The sequence below is a fragment of the Molossus molossus genome, unplaced genomic scaffold (assembly GCF_014108415.1).
Source record: "Molossus molossus isolate mMolMol1 unplaced genomic scaffold, mMolMol1.p scaffold_m16_p_11, whole genome shotgun sequence".
Classification (NCBI taxonomy): Eukaryota; Metazoa; Chordata; class Mammalia; order Chiroptera; family Molossidae; genus Molossus; species Molossus molossus.
Window position 1 is genome coordinate 96145502 of NW_023425346.1, and position 22457 is coordinate 96167958.

Consider the following 22457-nt stretch of genomic DNA (forward strand, 5'->3'; position numbering starts at 1 on the left):
ATAAGCCAGCATCTTCATGTGAAATTTGATGCAAGATTGCAAAAACACGTGATTGCTTCATTGTTACGTAAGAGGAAATGAGCATAGCCACTTCATCTGAGTAGAAAGAATACGCATCTTGAAAGTCAGATGTCCCAATGAGGGCTATGAGTTACTCTGATGCCCTTTGCCACAGGGGTCCATGCCAGACTGAATACCGAGGACAACAGTTTGAAGATCCAGGGCTGCAGAACAGCCTTGTCTATTTAAAGCACTATGTCTGTTTCTGAAATTAAACTCCTGGGAATCAATGTAATCCTTGTCTTTGAAGAAAACCTCTTAGGAAGAAGATGATATTTATGTACACTGTGATTTGACTCTCTCATACCTAATAATACAGATAACATTTATGAAGCAAATTCTTTGAGCTATATGGTTTATCTATTATCTTATTGAATTCTTTAGCTCAGTGGTTCTCTAAGACAGACACACAGGTGGTCATTTTCCCCTTCTCTGTGAATATACCTACCAGACTTGCTCTTGCCTCAGGACCTTTGCACTTGCTGCCTCTGCTGATTTTTTTTTTTCTCTTTTTTTTTGATCCTCACCAGAGGACATTTTTTCATTTTTTGTTCAGGTAGAGTAGGAGGGAGAAAAAGGAACAGAGAGAGAGGAGAGAAACATCGATGTGAAGGGACACATGGAGTGGCTGCCACCCGCACGACCAACCAGGGCCGGGGACAAACTGCAACCGAGATACGTGCCCTTAGCGGGAACCGAACCCGGGTCTCTCCAGACCGCAGGCCGACGCTCTAACCGCTGAGCAAAACCGGCCAGGGCTCTGCTGATTTTTTTAAGTCTCTAGATCAAATACTTTTTCTTCAAATATGTTTTTCTCACTTCTTTTCCAATCTTATCATGTGTCTTTCTCCCTTCAGTAACCCTGTTTATTTTCTTTATTCCAGATCTCACCAAATGATTCTATTCTGTTTATTTCTTTCTTTGCCTATTTTCTGTTTTTATTCCTTTATCAAAAGTAAGTTTTCTGAAAGCAGGAATCAAGGTTGCCTTGTTCTTCAGTGTATCCCTAGGGTCTAGAACAAGTCTTGGCTCATCTCAGATACTCCATAAATACTTGTGGAATAAATAATTGATGATTGGATGAACATACTCTTTGATTAAAAATAAAAAACCCAAGAGGGAAAACGATTCCTACTCACCTGCACCACACCTGTACAGGAATCCAAAAAGATGCAGCCTTTGGGTTCTTTGGATATCTTTTCATCTTTGTAAAAGTTCATGATGTAGGAGCTGTCAGGCAACTGAGTCAGCTGGAAGTAGCGCTTTTTGAATGACTACATAAAGGAAAAGATACAAGGAGGCAATTCAGGTCCTCGTGTGCTATCACTCATGCAAATGAGCACTTTTTCTAATTCCTCAGGAGCGCGACACCCCCAGGACACGCCTTTCTCATAAACAAAATATGGCACAGAATACAAGCTCAATGCAAACGGCTTTCTGTGCTCAGGCCGAAGGTGGTGGTGACGGAGACGGGTCCTGCTGTCTCTTACCCGGACGGTAACGGTGTTGTTCACGGTGCTGTTGAAGTTCCCCTTGTAGAGCCAGCCAGACCTGAAAACGCCAGTTCCTCCGGCACCCCCACCGCCCTTGGAAGACGAGTGGGAGGTGGTATCCTGTACGAAAGGCATCGTTAGCATGACTGCAATCTTTGTGAACCCCGCTCTTCCGCACTACACCGGAAAACGAGCCTCCTTTCTCTCTCCTTGACTCATCTCAAATAATCATTTTCAATTTCAACACAAACATGACTCATTTTGACTAAAGCCCTCACACAGTCATTGCAGCCCAATGCAAAACTGTTCCAAATGGGAAGCAGGTGGAAGACAGGGACTGGTTATCCTCAGGGTTTAGACATTTCACTTTCAACAATTCACTTACTTCATCCTTATCAGCATCTTCATGGTCAACCTCAAAGGAATGTGAAGGAAGTTTCTCTGGTTTGTATTCTGCTCTGATATTAAAACAAACAAACAAGAAAGGTTCCGATCTGTCATTTGAGGCATGACTTTCATGTTAGCTGTTCCCTGGGTAAAAACTATGTGTTTTTTAAATAAAGTAATGCAAACTTGTGAGGGTCCTGTTTGCTTTGGAGATATTAACCTTCCCCTACACCATCACATCTTACTCCTGTAAATAAGTCTGTTTAAACGCATGGAGTTACCAGCTATACAGATTTCCACACTGAATGAGATGAAGGTGAGCAGGGCAGTTTTAGACTTGGTGGTTCGTATTTTCCTTCTTCCACGTGTTGAAGTGGAACATGAAGTAGGAATGTTTATATCACCTTTCTGTTTCACTTTTATATGACATGGCCAAGGGTACAGGGCGGTCATTTGAAGAACTGTGTTCCAGAAAACAAGCCTGTGCTCTGGCCACTAGGCTGCGCTGCCCCCCTAGCTATGGTCTCCCCAAAAGTCTGAATGCATGTGACTCATGGGCAATTGTGCTCGCTTCATACATTTCCATGGTACCCCAAAAACCCTCTAGGTCATAGCATCACCGACTCGTGCAGAGGAGCGGAGCACACATCTGGTTTGATAAATGATGATATGAGACACACAAACCTTCCTTGGATTGACTGTCTCATACCTCAAAGCTGAATGGAAATCAGACAATAGAATTCGAGGCCCAGGTATTCTTTGATATCTAGCTAGAAGTTTTTAAATGCCGGGTTTGCATGCATATTTGTTTTCTTTAAGATGATGTATATTGTGTAGAAGCAACCTCAGAATCTGACTTTTGAGAGAAAAAAAGCCCATTGACACCAGTATTCCCATGGTACAGTCTCCTATGAGGAAGGTATTCCAGACAGCAACACTCGGCCAACTCCATTAGTCCTTAACCATACTCATGCTGACCTATGTGCATCAAAAAAAAAAAAAAAAAAAAAAAGAAAGAAAGAAAGAAAGAAAGAAAGAGCAGACCAGTGAGTTTCAATTTAGATCACATCGCAGTGGTGAATGTGGTCATGCCTTTTGTTGCTGGCTGTTCTTCATTCAGAGTTTGCTTATCAAATTCAATGGCAGTTGAGAGCTGTCTTCATTCTTAGAGGTTATTCTCCTTTGCCACTAAGTGACCCAGTGCCCAGATAGTGCCTGTTACACAGAAGACCCGCAATGATACCAATCATATACCAGAAAACCAATCCCCAAATGGAGGAACCTTGCATTCCAAGGAGAGAACAGATACTTGAGCACAAATAAACAAGATCATTCCCTTGGGTGAAAAGGATTGGGCAATATAATTAAAAAGGGAAGGAGAAGAAAGTGACTTGAGTAGGGGTGGCAGAGGCCAGATTTACAAAGGGTGGTCCTAGAGGGTCATTTAAGTTGAGAGTCAGAAACTGGCCGCGTGATGGTCTGAGGGAAGGTTACTTGGCAGAGTGGATGGCGACAGTGTCCATCCTGGGGAGGACCCCAGTCGGAGTGTCCGGGAGTAGAAGGCTGAGGACTGGAGCACAGCTGGGGGGCAGAGCAACAGGAGGTGAGGGCAGCCCTGGAAGGAGAAGCCTGGCGGCTACTGAGGACCCTCCTTTCCCAGTCGGTCCTGTTCCCACTGATCCGCGGGCACAACCTCGTTGCCTCCAAGTACAATCACCACTCAGTCTCAGTCTGCAGGGCCATTACGCAACTGTTCACCCTTCTCCAGGTCGTTACAGATAAGTACCCTGCTCCTGAGTTTAACGTTCTCCCTTCAGCAACACTGCGTGATCTCTGAGTCTTTGGGTTGCTGAAATACGGGGCTCAGTAGGGACCTCACCCTCTGGTGTTTGAACCCAACTCCAGTGGTCATTTCTAGGCAGTCTCATTGCCTACTTCTATACCCAAAGTACTCCCATTGCCCACATAAGGGGTGGGGGGATGTCTGAGGCCTCCTCAGCTACAGCTGCGAGGTGAGGGGTGAGCGACTCCTCCTCCCAGTACCTGCTTTCCTGTATACACCGGGAATAACAGTTCCTACTCTGCAGGACTGTGTGTGTTAAATGAGATCATGTACATACAGCCCTTAGCATGTTCCAGCTCACTGTCGACACTTGGAAAATGTTCTTTTATTAAAAAAAAAATTCTCTTCTAGTTCAGCCCACTCAAACTGGTTGCATTTTTTTTTTGATATTCAGTTGCAAAATGAATTCTATAAAATTTTCTTCTTTATATCCAATCAGCTGTAGTAATACATTTAAATATGTCTTATCTCTTTGTATTTTACCCCATCACATATATATATTTCATATAAATTTTTCATATATGTTTTCAAAATTGAGGTATACTTGACAAATAATATATTAGTTTCAGGTATAAAACATAATGATTCTAAATTTGTATATACTGCCAAATGGTTTTCACAATAAATCTGGTTAATGTTTGTCACCATATAGTTACAACATTTTCCCTTTTGATGAGGATTTTTAAGATCTACTCTCTTAGCCACTTACAAATATGTAACACTTTATTATTAACTACAATCAGCATACTGTACATCACATCCCCATGACATTTACTTTATTTTTATTTATTTATTTTTATTAATTAATTTTTGTTACAGATGTTTCTCCTTTTCCCTCCACTGATTCCCCCCTCCCTCTCCCTCCCCGCCCTGTCCCCAGCTTTGTTGTCCATGTCCACTGTTCATGCATACATGAATATAAGTTCTGTGGTTTATCTCTCCCCCGACATTTACTTTATTTATTTATTTTTATTTTTTATTGATTTTAGAGATAGGAAGGGAGAGGGAGAGCTAGAAACATTGATGAGAGAGAACATCCACTGGCCGCCTCCTGCATGCCTCCCACTGGGGATCGAGCCCACAACCTGGGCATGTGCCCTGACCAGGAATTGAACCAGTGACCTCTTGGTGCATGGGTTGATGCTCAACTACTGAGCCACACTGGCCAGGCTGACATTTATTTTATAATGGGAGTTTTTACCTTTCGAGCCTCTTCAGCTGTTTCGCCTTGCCCACCTCCTGTCTCTGATAACCGTAGATCTGCTCTCTGTGTCTCTGAGCTTGTTTTTTGTTTGTTTGTTCTTTGTTTTCAAATTCTGCATATAAGTGAGATCATATGGTATTTGTCTTTCCCTGATTTATTTCACTTAGCATAATGCCCTTGAGAACCATCCATGTTGTCATGAATTGCAAGATTTCACTCTTCTTTCATTTATTTTTATGATGGAACAGTATTCCATTCACCTAGCAATAGACAGTGTGGTCATTTTTATATCTTGGCTATAGTAAACAACACTGCAGTGAACATGGGGTGTATATCTTTTCAAATTGGTGTTTCCATTTTCTTCAGATTAGTACAGAAGTGAAATTGCTGGGTGATATGGTAGTTTTATTTTTAATTTTTTTGAGGAACTTCCATATTGATTTCCACAGTGACTGCACCAATTTACATTCCCATCAGCAGTACGTAAGCCTTCTCTTTTCTCCACATCCTCACCGACACTTGTTATTTCTTGTCTTTTTTATAATAGCCATTCTATCAGGTGTGAGTAGATAACTCACTGCGGTTTTGATTTTACTTTCCCTGTTGATTAGTGATGTTGAGCATCTTTTCATGTACCTGTTGGCTACCTGTATGTTTTCTTGAAAGGATCTCTATTCAGAGCCTCTGCCCATCATTAATTAGATTGTTTGTTGTGGTTTATTTTTTCTTTCCTTTTTTTAAAACTATTGAATTGTATAAGTTCTTTGTTTATTTTGTACATTAACCCCTTCTCAGATATATGATTTACAAATATTTTCTTCCATTCAATAGACTACTTTTTCATTTTGTTGATGGTTGTCTTTGCTGTGCAGAAGCTTTTTAGTTTGACGTTGTCCCACTTGTTTATTTTTGCTTTTGTTACTTTTGCTTTTGGTGTCAAAAACAAACAAAAAAAATACATTGCCAACAACAATGTTAAGGAGCTTATAGCCTCTCTGTTTTTCTTTAGGAGTTTTATGGTTTCAGGTCTTACATTCAAGTCTTTAATCCATTTTGAGTTCATTTTTGTGTCTGGTGTAAGACGGCAGCCTAGTCTCATTCTTGTGTATGTGGCTATCTAGTTTCCTCAACACCGTTTATTAAAGACACTTGCCTTACTGTACATATATCCTTGGCCTCTTTGGCATCATGCATTTTTATGGCATTCTTGGAACCACAAGTGCAGGGATTTTCATAATTCTTAATGGGCAAAGGCTTTAGATTTTACATTTAACCTGAAATGTCTTTCTCCAATATCTTCCTAGAAACAGACACTTAAAAAGGTGGGGTTCTTAAGAGTGAATAATAATACTATTTTAAATTTGAAGAATAAAAATGAGGGAAATAAACACACACCTCTTTTTTTTTACCTTTTTATAATTGCAAGTTTTCATTTTGTAGCCTCAGCAACCCATAGAAAGAAATGATCAATTTTAATTGTTAGCAGACATAGGAGAATTCTTTTAATACAGATGGTATGAAAATGATTTACTTCTAATAGCCTCACAAGGCCCAAGTAAATTATCTGTTTCCACTACTGACCTAAATCTGTGTAGTCTTTAGTGGGGAGTGCTTAGCTTTGTAAAACCATTTAAAAAACAGTTTTGTCAAACAATGTTACAGTCTTCATTATTTCTGGGATATGTGAGGGTTATATTTTTGTATTATATTCTAGAACTTCTGATTTTCATTTTGAAAAAATATATGTATATATAAAACATTTTACTTTGTGGCTGTCTTATTGTTCCCCTTCACGGTATCAACTTCCACTTCCTTTAGTTAAAGCAAAAATAATTCTCAGCAATATTTTGGGTTACTATTGTATTTCTCCTCATGAGATGTTTTGCTTATGCTCTATAGGAATCCGATTCAACAAGACCCTGTGTTTACTGGAGGTGCTTTGTCTATTGTTTTAATACCACCGATTTTTTGTTTCTTTCTTTTTCTTATTTTTTATTTTTATTGAATTTATTGGGTGACATTAGTTAATACAATTATCTAGGTAATGTTGCTGGTGGAGATCAGGTTCTTCCATGGGATCACGAGGAAAGGACTCCAAGGACCCATGCCCGGGCGATCGTGGTGTGGCCAGATAGCTAACTATGGGAACAGATCAGGGATACTACTCTCAACACATCATCTGCATATTGTATTGTGTGTTCACCACCTCAGGTCAGGTCTCCTTCCATCACCATTTATTTCCCTTTTCCCTCTTCTACCTCCTCCACCCCTTTACCCTCTAGTAGTATCCATACTGTTGTCTGTGTCTATGGTTTGTTTTTTTATGTTGCTTAATCCCTTCCCCTTTTTCACCTAGCCCCCAAACTCCCTTCCCCTCTGACAGCTGTCCTTATGGCATCAAGAACATAAGGAAAGAAAAAAAGCATTTGGAGATAAGGTCACTAAACATTTCATGGACCCAAAGAGAGCAGTTGTCTGAAAGGCCAGCTGAACACGGCTTTCTATGCGTTCCAACTGCCTGGACACAGTGTCCGAGTCGTAACCACTTCTCCGAACTATTTTGAGAAAGAGGAAGTCTTGTTGTGAAAAAAGATGATTTGCTTTTCAATTGTGCCTATTAAAAAGTGCTAACACCCAGACATTCTGAATATAGTTACGACCCGCGAACGCCCAGCATGTGATGGGACCTTCCCAATGTGAGGTTGCAGAAGGTTATCTATAAAGAGTGACCTGAAGCCAATGGAATGTGCAGAGATTTGGTACCAGTTAGCGCTCACTGTTTGGAAACACATCTGCTGTGTTGGAAGAGAACCGGTTCTGCACAGTAACGCATCTCCGAAAGAATGGCCTCTTTCTCTCTCCTTTCTTCCTGTCCTCACCGCTGCGATCCATTGCTCCGTAGAGTCAACCAAGGAATCTTTCAAAGAGGCAAACCAGTTCATGTCACACTCCTGGTTACAATTTCTACAGGCTTCTGTTGCAGTAGGAATAAAATCCAAGCTCCTTTCCGGGCCCACAAGGTCTAGCTTTCCACAGTTCTTTCCCTTCTCTTTCCGATCCTCAGCTCCTCCCTGATTGTCACTCTGCTCAAGTGGCCACGCTGGCTCCCACCTCAGGACCTTTGCCCATGCTGCGCCCTCTCCGCACCTTTTCCCAAGATCACAGTGCTGGTAGCGACTGTTAGTTCAGAGCTGAGCCCAAAGGCCAGCTTCTCAGCACTGCCCCACAGCCCTCGTTCCAGTTCTGCATGGAGGAGTTGACCGCAGCGCTTCCCAGTATCTGAGTCTGGAGAAGATGTTTTGGGGAGCAAGGGAAATCTTGGAAAGTGGTACCCAAACCTGAACCATGTGTCCATGAAAAAGTTAGCTGCCATGTGTATCCTGTCAATATTTCACTTAGAAAAATGTCAATGAAAGCATATCTTTGGATTATCTGAAGTGTTTTCCTGGCTTAGTTGCATCATTTTCATTTGATAAACCAATGTATGGAGAGATTCCAATTTATTGAAATTCCTTACATTTGAGCAACTCCAATCCCATCCAGGAATACTGCATTTTAAAATTTGCCATTCACTCCGTTTACTTATGCGTTAGGTCATTACTGTACCCCTATTACATGCAGGCATTCTGCGAGGCCTGCGGGGGATTCTGCAAGGAAAAGTCCCTGCCCTTGGGGAGTTATTACTTCGGTGGGGACACAAACACAGAATCACTGACTACGTTCGTTCAGGGAACTTCTCTGTGGAGCTGACATTTTGAGACAGAACAAAGTCACCTTCTCCTAAAGGTGTTATTTCCCCAGAGTCCAGAAAGAAAAAAACCCCCCCAAAACTGGGTATTTATTTATCCCTTTTAGCTTTTCTTAGGCATATATCACTTCTGTGGAGGTCGTTTATTTTAGTGATTTTTTGTTGTCCCAGTATGAGGAATCGGAACCAGTGGCAAATCTGAACATGGTATACAGAGTATTGTCAGAAAAACATCTTTGATCCAAACTGCTTTTCTAATCCTCTGTGTCTGCTACTGAAAGGTCAGCTCACAAAAGAAGGATGTAATGATACTGTTAGACTGCGTTCAAAATTAAAGAAGCATATTTATATCTCTGTCAGTGTTGTCACTGGGCACACATTCCATTGTTGAATAAAAGAGTCTATCGTGACTCACATTTAAAAAAAATTTTAAATATGCCTTGGCCCTAGCGTAACACGCGTGTGTTCATAAACAGCGGCAGAATTTCCACAAAGAAATCGTTTACATAGGGGAAAACCCAAACTCTGCTCGTAACAGGTTCTTACCGGGGCAACTGTCGAATGTCTCCAGAATATTGTTCGTATTTGTAGTTTACCACGTACCACTGGGAACTATAAAATTTACAGGCCTGAAAGAGAAAAACAACAACCACAATGAAACAGTTATCATTAGAAAATTCAGCTGTCCTGGCAAAAAGCACCGTGACCAGCGTTCTCGTAATCTCTGGGGTCAGGTGAAGGCAGCTATGTTAGCGACGTGAAGGCAGGTGAGGGGCTTGCTAATCATCATCACTTCATATTTTCCAGTGAAATGAAAAGCTAACCTTCCAGACTCTTGGAGGAGGAATCATTTAACATATTTATTCTATTCTGCTCCATCAAAGGCCTAATTTGTCACTTGCTGAATCACACCAAGGGCATGTTGCTAACCTCAAGGACCATCGTTTTTCAGCTTTCCTTGGCAACCCCTTTCTTTATTTAATCATTTTTAGTGGTGACTATTGTTATTATTTGTGTGTAATCTTTTCATCATAATTTTAGCCCATTTCTTCTTGTTTTTGCATCAGTAACTTTCCTTTTTCTCTTTACATCAACCCTGCTGCCAACTTGAAAACCGTTTCTCTGCTTCCCTCCCTGTTTTCGAAGGCCCAGCCTCTTCAACACTGTTCACGGATTTTATAAACTCACATGAATAAGAGATGAGAAAAAACTGTTTTTTTAAAACAAAGATTAATGCTCAAAATAACGATCTTATAGTGGTCCATAATGAATGATTTTACAATATTTACTGATGGTAAATATTTCTCAAACACCTACCATGCACTTAGCACTGTATTTTGATGTTGTGGTTGTTTCTTTTATTTATTCTTTAGAGAGAGATAGAAACCTTGATGTGCAAGAGAAACACTGATCAGCTACTTCCTGCACGCCCCCTACTGGGGATCGAGCATGAAACCCGGGCATGTGCCCTGACCAGGAATCGCACCAGGACCTCTCAGTCCATGGGACCATGCTCAATCCGCTGAAACACACCAGCCGGGCTTGGCACTACAGTCATCCCTCGGCACTTTGTGCTTTGGCATTCGCGGCTTCACTCTATCGCGGTTTTTCAAATATTATACTATATTTAAAAAAGCTGCGATATAGTTGTCCCTTGTTTATCGTGGTCAATAAATTCCAGTCCAGTGGTTGCACCTGGCATTGAAGGATTCCTGGGGTGCTCGAATACATAGGCCTACAGTCCATATGTACAGTAATTGTAATTGTAATTGTAATTGTAATTGTAATTGTAATTGTAATACAGAGGTGTATAATTGACTCAGACAACCGAGCGCACGCTGTACCATTTCACTGTCTCGATCAACTTTTCAATGAATATATTTGAAAAAACCGCGATAGAGTGAGGCCGCGCAAGTCGACGCACGAAGTGGCCAGGGACAACTTGTATAAATAAAGAATCCTACTTCGTGGAAATTCATTTATCGCGGTAGAGTCTTGAACTGATCAACCGCGATAAACGAGGGCTGACTTGTATTAACTGTGGATTGGTAATGGGGATTTCAGTAGGCGGCTTTTAAGATTCTTTTTGATTCTAACACACGATTCTGGGGATTAAACAGCTGTTAGGGCTAGAAGGAAACGGTCCTCTAGCATTAGTACACGTGTGAGGAGCAATACACCTGATGCGTTGTGAGGGATAAAGATCTGTGATTGTCTTTGTGACCAAGAAGGGACAGGCAGGATCGCTCTGTGACAGCAATCACTCAGGAGCAGACGGGCTGCAGGACAGAGAGCACCGGCTGGTGGGACACAGGGTGCAGGCACCTGGCTGGAGATGCAGAGAAGAGGGAAGAGGGGAGACCGTTGAGAGGTCTCAGCTGCTCTGGGTTTCTCTGGCCTGGAGTGTTCTCAGAGCCAGAGCTTCATCGGTCTGGGAAACCTCACACACACTCACACACACACTCACACTCACTCACACACACTCACACACACACTCACACACAATCACACACACACTCACACATTCACACACACTCACACACAACCAGGAACTGAGGCGGAACAGGACCTGATGCTGGGACAAAGGAGTAGGAGGGTGGCGGCAGGGACTGCAGGGGAAGAGGAGAATCTAAAAACAAACAGGCCAAACAGACATGGGCAACAATGAAAGAGAATTCAAGGGCTCTATAAAACTGAGTATTTAGCTAATACTAAATTTCTTTCTATTTTTAAAAAATATGTTTTAATTGATTTTTTTAGAGAGAGAGAGGAAGGGAGAGATAGAAACGTTGATGTGAGAGAAACATCAAGCAGCTGCCTCCTGCACACCCCCTCCTGGGGATCAAGCCCACAACCTGGGCATGTGCCTTGACTGGGAATTGAACCGGGACCTCTCAGTCCACAGGATGATGCTCAATCCACTGGGCCACCCTGGCCAGGCTAATATTAAATTTATTTATTTATTTATTTATTCATTTATATCCTCACCTAAGGATATTTTTTTCATTTGTCTTCAGACACAGTGGGAGGGAGGGAGGGAGTAAGGGAGGGGGAGAGAGAGAGAGAGTGTGAGAAACATCAATGTAAAAGAGTCATATCAATTGGTTGCCTCCTGCACAACCCCTACCAGGGACCAAACCACAACCAAGGTACGTGCCCTTGACTGGAGTCGAACCTGTGACTCTGGTCTGAGGGCTGACGCTCTAACCACTGAGCCAAACCAGCCAGGGCTATTAAATTTCTTAACTTGCCAATTCTGCAGATCACGTGTTTCTGGAAATCAGAGGAAAACTGAGCCCTGATATGCTCTTTGGCTAATAAGTTCCATTTTATATAAAACACCAGGGATTCAGGCAAAGAGCATATAGGTCTATAGTATCCCAAACCTTGTGATAGAACATCCATTATTATCTATCTTTCTCACCTTCACTCGCTTACATTCCTTTCTCCATACCTTGCTGTAGTTCTCAAATGAAACACAATATATTTTAAAATAGAAAACAAAAAGCATAAATCCCACTCCCTTTTTGCATTTCCTTTCAGTCATTTTTTTCTGCTACATAGTTTTGCCTCATACCCCTTTAAGGATGTATTTGAATTTGAGTACTGCAGCTCTTTGTTCACTTAATGGCACATTTTAGAGATTTTTGCTTTTGTTTTCTAAATTCTATGCCCACTTTAAAGAAGTAGCATAAAATATCATACCTTAATTCACTAACCCAGTCTCCTAGTTTTGGAGTCATTCATTCATTAATTCATTCAACAAACATCGTTAAGCCTTTACTGTGTGCCTGTTCTAAGACTAAGTGATGGGAACCCATCAATGAACAAGAGACTAAAAGCTGTTCCCTCTTGTCCGGCGTGTGGCTCAGGGGGTGAGCGTCAACCCATGCATCAAGAGGTTGCTGGTTCGATTCCCAGTCAGGACACATGCCCAGGTTGTGGGTCCGATCCTCAGTGGGGAGCATGCAGGAAGCTAATCCATGTTCTCTTTCATCGATGTTTCCATCTCTCTCTCCCTCTTGTTTCGTCTCTAAAATCAATAAAGAAAAAAAAACAACAACCATTCCCTCTTGAAATGTATCCCTTTGTGAAGAGAGGGTTAATAAATACAGAAAATAAGTAAACTGTGCAACATGTTAGCAGACAACATCTTGAAAAGTAAAGCAGAGTTGGGGAGGGATAGAGCTGAGGAAGGGGGTTGGTTTAAATACAACAGTTGGGGTATTACAGTTGCCATTTGAGAGAAACTTATAGACGAAGACGGAATGAGTGATTATTGTGGCTACTTGAAATCCTGTGCCATGGTCGAAAAAAATACTTCAGAGTGTTTCTTCATGCATATGGTCCTCCTATGCTCCCCAAGTCCCAGCTATTTTGGATTATTTTCTTAGGATAGAATACTCAAAGTATTTTTAAAATCCTTGATTAAAAATTTGCCAAATCAATGTATATTCTTTTTTAAAAAAATCTTTAGTGTTGAAAGTATTGACAGAAGTCCTCCTTTCCCCCCCCCATTGACACCCTCCTCCCCACTTCTGTGTCCCTCCCTCCACCTTCATCCACAGCTACTATAACAGTAGATGCTTTACATATAATCTTTTTTAAAAATATGTTTTTATTGATTTTTTTAGAGAGAGAGGAAGGGACAGAGAGATAGAAACATCGATGTGAGAGAGATACATGGATGGGCTGCCTCCTGCACGCCCCCTGCTGGGGATCGAGCCTGCAACCCAGGCATGTGCCCTGACCAGGAATCGAACCGGGACCTCTCAGTCCATGGGATGACATTCAATCCACTAAACCACACTGGCTGGGTTACATATTATCTTAATAAGCAGTTAATGAGATTTTATTATTCCCATTTTATAGATCACAGAGGCAAAAAGAAGCTTAGATCTTTGCCCAAGATGCTACACATGATACAAGTAGGATTTCAAACTGGATTTTTGTGACTCAAAGTCCATTCAGCTAAGTTATGAATTGTACGGTGGTTGCAGACTTTTTGTTGTTATTGTTAATCTTCACCTGAGGATATTTTTTCCATTGATTGAGTGGAAGTGAGGATGGAGCAGGGGGGGAGAGAGAGAGAGAGAGAGAGAGAGAGAGAGAGAGAGAGTCATAGATGTGAGAGAGACACATCGATTGGTTGCCCCCTGCATGTGCATGACCTGGGCCACAGATCGAACCTGCAACCCAGGTACATACATGCCCTTGACCAGGAATTGAACTGTGAACCTTTGGTGGCAGGCAATGCTCTAAGTGCTGAGCCATGCTTGCCAGGGCAATTGCAGACTTTTTTTTTTTTTAGCACATCTGGACCATCATTCCAGATGTTTTATGGAATTTCTGTTTCTGTCTTGAAATCAGACAGAACTAGTTTTGAATTTTGGTATTAGTTGTGTGATCTCAATTAAGCAACTTAACATCTTTCCATTTCTTTATCTGTCTAAATAATACCAACTTTAGTAGGAGTAAATAACATAATTCCTATAAAGCACTTAGCATAGGGTACTTAATAAATACTTGCTTTAAAATAATCAGTTTTTCAGAGTTTGACTCAATCTATAATTCACATTCACAATAGTTGACAACAACTTGTTTTTCTTAATTTATAAAAGCATAACTCTAGCATGGTACATTAGCTTTGATTATCAAAGAGTCTTGGTTTAATCAAATCCTTTATGAAATTATGTGCCAGATTTCATGTATCTGGTGGTGGGTAGATGAGAATTAGGGTTAGATTAGCTGACCCTTAACAATCCTTCTACATCTGCGATTTCTCTCGTTCCGAGAAAGCTGGTGCATTCTACAAACACATAAATGTTTCCTCTACATAGTGATGGCATTTTGGAAATGTTATGCATGGAAATGGATTCTCTATTCTTTGTTCCAGCCTACACAGTCACTCTAAGGAGATCATTAAGAACTATTATAATTATGACTACAACTCCCCTTTGTCCAAAAACTAGGCTGAAAAGGCCTGTTGCAAATTCAAAGTTACAGGCTACAACTGTGCTTGTTAGCACAAGGCAGTGGCTCCATCGCCCCTTGCTAACTGCCAAAGGGTGAAATATGCTGAGCTAGCTAGTTTTTCCAAGCAGTAATGACCTGATTCACATTTTATTCATTTATTGTGTTTGTTTGTTCAGCCTTTACATGAGCCATCTCTGCCCGTGACATAGGTAGGCACGAAAAAGCTAAGCCAAGTCAACATGGTCAAAGAGGCTTTTACGCCATTAGGAGAGCATTTCCTAAACTGTATTGCATTCCTGAATTTTTTGAGGTTGCTCATTTAAATGCAGGTTCCAGGGTTGCACATGAATCCATTGAATCAGAATCTGTAAAGGGGGGACCCCTAAATCCATCAGTGTGGCTTGGTCCTTGTCAGGCTGTTTGCCTGTGAACTGGAAGCATTAGGGTCCCGGCTTCATACAGTGACCTCGAGTAACTGAGATCACACCCCGGCGTTCACTCCAGTAGACACCACTGCCCCCTGCCCCCAAGGTTTCTGTATTTAAAAAAAATTATCTTTATTGTTGAAAGTATTTCAGATGTTCCCCCTTTTTCCTCCCACAGAGACATGGAAGCAGGGAGCAGATTCATAAACCTCAGAGGGAAGACAGGAAGTGGGGCAGGAAGAGATTAACCAAAGAATTTATGTGCATATATGCATGATCAGTGGGCACAGCCAACAGTGTGGTGAAGGACAAACCTTTTAAAAGAGTAGCCCTGACCAGTTTGGTTCAGCGGTTAGAATGTTGGCCTGTGGACCGTAGAGACCCGGGTTCGGTTCCCGCTAAGGGCATGTACCTCGGTTGCAGTTTGTCCCCGGCCCCTGTTGGGGTCGTGTGGGTAGCAAGCAGTCAGTGTGTCTCTTTTACATTGATGTTTCTCTCTCTTCCCCCTTCTCCCTCCTGCTCTATCTGAAGATAAATGCAAAAATATCCTTGGGTGAGGATAAAAAAAAAGAGTAGAGAACATATCAACTCCAGCATGGTGTTTTATTTATAGTGGATATTCAATGTATATTTGTTGAATGAATGGATCCTCTCTATCCTTTTTTTTTTTTTTTTATCCTCACCCGATAGTATCTTTCATTTATCTTCAGATAGACAGGGAGGGACGGAAGGAGGAAGAGAGAGAGAGAGAGAGAAACATCGATGTGAGAGAAACAGATGGATTGGTTGCCTCCCGCATTACCCTGACCAGGGTCAGGGATGAACCGCAACTGAGGTATGTGCACTTGACCGGAATCGAACCCACGACTCTTTGGTCCGTGGGCTAACACTCTAACCACTGAGCCAAAACAGCCAGGGCTCTATCCTTTTTTCTTTAGAAATTACTTAACATGACACTTTGAAAGTTCTAAAAGATCTAAATATTTTACAAAGATCGGGCAGTTGTAAAGAGCAGCGGAATACTGTAAAGAAAATATTTCATTGTTGCCTCCTTCTCTTTAGAGAATCATCAGAATCAATTCAAAGCGTGTTATCTACCTCAAATAGCAATTTTAGTTTGGCAGAATAATTTGTCCATCTCTGAAAATGGCTGATAATTAGATTCTGGCTAGAAAGTAATAAGCAGGTAATACATGGCTTTTTAGATGCAAAATGGTTTTCCTCTGTAGCCATACAGGTTTATTTAATTACCCGGCTCCTCTGTAGCCAGAAGGACTGATGCAGCCGCGGAAGGTGTTCCTTTGGCCCTTCGTCACCACGGGGGTCAATTCTGTGTTTGTAAAATGATTGTTGTCATTTTCATATTCATGCCATTCTTAATAAAGTTTAGGAGGAATGATGGCTATTGTATAAATGTTGAAAATGTAGCATCATGCAGTTGGGTGAATTTAGGCAAATTATGTATTGAAAGGGTCGCTGGATCATTTATTGTCCACACTGAGACACTTCAAATGGAAAGAAGATGCTATTAGCCAGGCCAACAGGAAGAGCATGAGACTATTCCTGCAAACCTGGACTCAATACATTGATATTTTAGAGAAAAAGGCAAAAGGCACTGAAAACATTTTTTCTTTAATTGGATAATAATTTCTGCAGTATAAAAATAAGTTAATGCTTTTTAAAACACTCATACTACACTCTTGGGAGAGAAGTAAAAATAATGGCTTTGGACAAAATAAATGGTGTAAATATAGATACAACTCAGTTTCAGAAATCACAGAACAATCTTATTTAATGGATTCGGGTTTGAGTTTTAAAAATATTACTTGATATTAGGTAGTGTTACTATGTATATAAATACTACATGTACAAAACAGAATATCTCATCAAATGACAACCACAAGAAAAAAATCATTTTTTTTAAAACTATAGAATAGCCTAATTCGTGTGTGTGTGTTATTGATTCTAAACTGAAAGCGAATCAAACTTTTTTTTCAGAATGTGTTGTACTGAGGCAGTTGAACAAATTGTGAAATTAGACTTTCATAAATCACACCTGTGTCTGACCTGGGACTGTGCCTCTAATTTGCCAGCTAGATCTCACAAGCAATTTGTCAGGACATGAATAATGGATGGGACTCAAAACCTTGGTATATTATGATGTAATCATTCTTTTCACATAAGGAATAATATCTGGTTCAAATTTAAAGTGGGCTCCTCATTACCTTTGGACTCCAGGGGCTCTGACGTGCACTTCGGTCTTGTAATACATTTACCATCAAACATTATAGGATACTTTTTAGTGTGGAGACGAGGAAGCCAATTTAGAATTGGAACAGTTTTGTGTATTTAGAAACAAGACTACTATTCTAGGGACTTGAGTGACTAGAAAATAAATTTCGTCAGGGTCGTTAATGTGAAACACAAAACGGTTTTGTTTTCATCAATGTTTTCCATACATATTGTATCCCAATGCCATTAAAAATAATACACTTGAATTTACCTTAATTCACGTTAGCATGTTTATGATCTTTCATGCCATACATTTAGTATAAAGAAAATTTGGTGATCCATTTTGTTCTGGCCATGATAGAAATACAGTCATTATATATACATAAGACAAGGATAAATACAGAACAATAACAGATTTTGATAACATTTTCCATGAAATTCTTGAAGTCACAAAATTTAAGTGGTTTTACTTGTAAGTTTACTTTAGAAAGTACACTCAGAATGAAAAGTTCCTTAGCCTCCAGTAAGACCTTCATCAGTGAATTAAGAAAGAGCCCCATTGTTTGAATCAAAAGTCAGAATCTTTTTATTCTCACTAGTTTTATTAAGAAAGGACTATAACTTTTTTAATTTTGGAGAGATTTGTACAGGTTCACGTTCCTGTGTCTTCCAGTGGTTTAACTTGTGTATGTAGCTCTGGTGTCATATCAATGACATCAGTTCCACAGGAAGAAAAACCGTGCTTACATGCTCTGGTCTTGAGTGAATGAATACATTAGAATCATTCATTTGCTGCCCAATGATTCAGAATCAGAAAACAGCCTTCATTTTACTTAATTTATTTATATATGCAAAAACAAAAAACAAAAAAAAACCCAACACAGAATCACTTACTGAAAGACTTATTCTTTCTTCTGAGTAAGTCTGAGTGCACATAATTTTACATATTAGCTTTAAAATTTTGTATAAAGTACAAAGGCATTTTGGTTTAAAGGATGGTTTCTTTATGAATATGCATAACATGCTGTCCAAAATTAAACATAAAGGTCATAAAGTTATTTTAATTGTAAAAGTAAGAAATTATATTCCCTGTGTTTTTTGAGCCAAGATACCTGTCATTCTAGATAGATATATTTCTTTCAACAAAAATGGGCAGCATGAAATACATTTGAAATCATGGCCAATCTCTCTGTCCATCTGTCCACATAATTTTCTTTGCAGTGTCTAGGACTCAATTTGTTTAATATCTCTTTTACTTCTCAATATGGTATAGATTTTACCTCAAATATATAAAATTTTCTTTTGAATTAGTTGAACACCATTTGTCTGGGTCCAAATTGTGGAAGAGGAAGAAGAGGAAGAAATTTCATTTTCAATATTACACTCATGTGATTGTTTTTCATGTTTACAAAATTTTGCTTCTTAATAAATTAAGCAATATTTTTCATATTTGACTTAGCCTACTGAACTATATTTAACTTATGCGTGCATAAGATATTCTGCCTGAAGAATGTGAATATTACTTGGGGGTTATTCTCAAAGCACCTTGTAGGTAAAGGCACACGGCATACTGACACCTTGTTTGATAAGAACACATCCCACATCTATCTGTTCAGAGTTTTTTTTGTTTTTTTTTATCCTCACCCGAGGACATTTTTCCATTTTTTGTTTAGGTTGAGTGGGGGGGGGGGGAGAGAGGAACAGAGAGAGAGAGAGAAACATCGATGTAAAAGGAACACATCGAGTGGCTGCCACCCGCACAACCGACCAGGGCCGGGGACAAACTGCAACCGAGGTACATGCCCTTAGCGGGAACCGAACCTGGGTCTCTCAGGACCGCAGGTGGACGCTCTAACCGCTGAGCCAAACCGGCCAGGGCTATCTGTTCAGAGTTTAACCCACTGTATGAGGCAGAGTCCACAGCTTCTGAAACTGTTCTGTTCAAGACACGCCAATGACTCTGAATTACAAATCAGCGAGCCCTTATCTTGACACTTCTTTGGCATTTTAGATCCTTGATTTCCTCTTGCTATTGACTTTTCTTTGATTCTGAGAAGTACATCTCTCCCTCTTTGCTACCTCCTTGCCCACTTCATCTCCACTTCCTACGCAGGGCTCTCCTCACCAGCCCCTTGGGTGAACGTGCAGCTCAGGGACCTGCCCCTCAGCTCCAAGTATAGCCCTTGGGCATTCCTGGTCAAGTCTTCTAAGCTCTAACCTTCCACTTTCAGTCTAGGTCAACTGCCCACCCCTTCCTCCTGTGCTGAGACCTATGTATTTATATCCTTCTTGGACATCTCTCTGATATTGGCTGGTGACATTATCTTATTTGTTTCATCCATCCCTGCTCAAGCAATCTTCACTTTCTTTGAGGCACCATATTGGAATTACTGGCACGGCTATCTAGCTAATAGAACAAACCAGAAATGTGGAAATCATCGCCAACATACTCCTCTCCCATATTTTCTTTCCAGTCATCAACTCCTGACAATTCTATCTTCTCAATAGCTCTTTACTCTCTCCACAATCACATGCCATATGTCAGCCTAGACCTTAACCAAGCTGGGCTATTAAAACAAGTAGTGTCCTATGCGCCCAACTTCTTTTCAGTCTTACTCATCTTCCCAAGCCAACCAATCCATTCTCTGGTCTGCCTTTAGCTATTTTCCTGACTTGTGAACCTGACCTTGTTTCTGTATTTCACAGTATACTTCAGGGGTACTTTTCAGATTTTATTGCCAAAAAATATGATCACAGGTCTGCTACTTCCTGCCTGATGGTGAGCTCCTGGAAGGCAAGAGCTGTGCTACATCCACTTGGTCTCCCCAGCTTAGCAAGCGATACATGTTGTGGATAATGAACCCAGTCCAATCTTTCATGTGGTGGACCCTGCCCTCTATTGCATACACTTCATATGTGATCCATAGTAATAGTTTAAGTCAGTAAGAGTGGAACTTTTTGTGTAAAGACTTTTATCCTTTGTAAAGATAAGGCAATTAACTCCACCCAAGCAAACTGGGAGGAGCAGATTCTGTGCATATCTGAAGGAGCCATTTGTTTAAGCCACTGAATTTGCATTTACCTCTAGAACAAGCCGAAAAAACAATCTGATAATTAGGTAGGGAGTTGAGAGGAAATATTTCAAGGTTGAAAAGGTTCTACTCTGACTTCCATGGTCATTATTATTTACTTTAGACTTTGAAATTAACCCAGTTCATAATTATAATTTGCTTGCATGAGAGAGAAGTCTATAGAACAACAATCACTGGGGTATATCTGGGACTGTGTCCTGGTTTACTCCCTGGACAAAGTAGACATATTTGATACTAATGGTAAGAACTAGGAATGAAAAGAAACCATTTATTTTACCTTTTGTGGTCTTTAATATCCCCCTTTTCTTCATCATCATCTGCCTTGATGAAACACATGTCAAGGTTCACTTAGTAGTTGATTCTGCTTTGCTTGAGCAGTACGGGGCCCCTAGCTTCTGGCTATCTCTTTCCACTAGATTTTCCTCAGCATTTCTCAAGGTTCTTGGGAGAAAATGGACAGATATTTTTCATGGCCAAATAAATTTGGGAACTATTTCATGCCATGTTTCCTTCTAAGATGGTATCAATGGACATTAGAAAGTTAAAGATTTTGAGAATGTGTGTGTGTTGTGGTATGTGTGTGTGTGTGTTGGGGGGTGGAGTGGGGGGCTATGGACATCCTGTAGACTTGGCTTTCTGCAGAACATTTTTTGCCTGTGTGAAATTGGTGTTTGCTCTGATCTCAACCATTTGTTTTGCTGGTTTTTAGTGTGAAATTTCCTATGGAAGCCCAGAGGTTTCAACAATATTTATTGGCCTGGCCAGTGTGGTTCAGTGGTTGAGCATCGACCCATGCACCAAGAGGTTGCCGGTTCCATTCTGGTCAGGGCACGTGCCCAGGTTGTGAGCCAAATCCCCAGTGTGGGGCTTATAGGAGGCGGCCAATCAATGTTCTCTCATCAATGTTTCTCTCTCTCTCTCCCTCTCCCTTCCTCTCTCTCTCTAAAATCAATAAAGAAAGAAAAACGCAAAAACAAAAAACAAAACAAAACAATATTTAGTGTGTCTGCTTTGAATCTAATTTGTAAATCCTATTTAGTATCAAGTTCTATTTTCATTATCTGCCACCCCACCCCACCCCGCCCCAACCTGGAATTCCATTATTTCTGCTTAAAATCTGATTTTTTTCCTCCCCAGTAACCTAGTACTATCTGGATAAGGCAGTATTTAATCGTGTGTGTGTACGCACATATAGATAGAGGTGGAGACATAAATATTTGCTTCTATTCCTTACTGTTTGCATCATTCTCAAGTCCCTGAGTATTTTACACTTTGACTTGGATTCTTGGATTCCAGTTGAGACTTGGATTCTTGTATTTGTGACTTACTCCTCACTTCATTACTGCTCTACTCCTGTAGCAGAATGATTTCCAGAAACTGCAGAGGGCTTTGCTGGCAGAGTAACTTTCTACCTTAGTGCTTTGCCAGTGTTTCTCTCAGCCATTCAGCTGAAGTGGTCCCCAGGCCCTTGCTCCCTGTGGGGCCACTGTATCCTACTCAGTTCTCTGCTCGCTCATCTTCTTTTTAAGAAAGACCAAACCAAGAGCTTAGTTTTAATTAGTGTTCTGTGTTTCTGGCTTTCTATTACCCTTTTGTGCACATTAAAACGAAAACTTTGCTCCAGAAGTTTGGCTTAGGAAATCTTCCTTCTATTTATAGATCCTTTAATTGCTCCCCCAGTGGGAGGCAGTGGTGCTTGTTTTATCAGGAATGGGTCTGATTTTTTTTTTTTTTTTTAAGGTTATAGACGTTGATTTCAAGTCACTTATGAGGATCAGATAAAGGCGTTGTTCTCCAGTTGTTATTTTCCAAATATGTTCATGTTATCGTCATATTTATATTTAGAAACACAGCACTGGGATTATTAATATTCCTATTTGAAGATGGAGAAACTGAGGCAGAAAGCTTACATGTTTGTTAAAACGAAGGGCATACTCCCTTGTGAACAGTGGAAATATCCTCATCAAATCAGTCTATTGAGCTCATGGTTTAAATTA

At 40.6% G+C, this 22457-nt stretch overlaps 1 protein-coding gene across 7 annotated transcripts in view; it reads right to left on the reverse strand.

Moving 5' to 3' along the window:
• DOCK10 (dedicator of cytokinesis 10) overlaps window positions 1–22457 on the reverse strand; it is a 241489-nt gene that overhangs the window by 90713 nt on the left and 128319 nt on the right. For all 7 annotated transcript variants that reach the window (XM_036253285.1, XM_036253284.1, XM_036253282.1 and 4 more), the window contains 4 exons: window positions 9282–9364; window positions 1939–2011; window positions 1551–1673; window positions 1200–1334 (listed from right to left, as the gene is read on the reverse strand). In XM_036253285.1, coding sequence (XP_036109178.1) covers window positions 1200–1334; window positions 1551–1673; window positions 1939–2011; window positions 9282–9364 — 414 coding nt within the window. The remainder of the gene's footprint in view (window positions 1–1199; window positions 1335–1550; window positions 1674–1938; window positions 2012–9281; window positions 9365–22457) is intronic.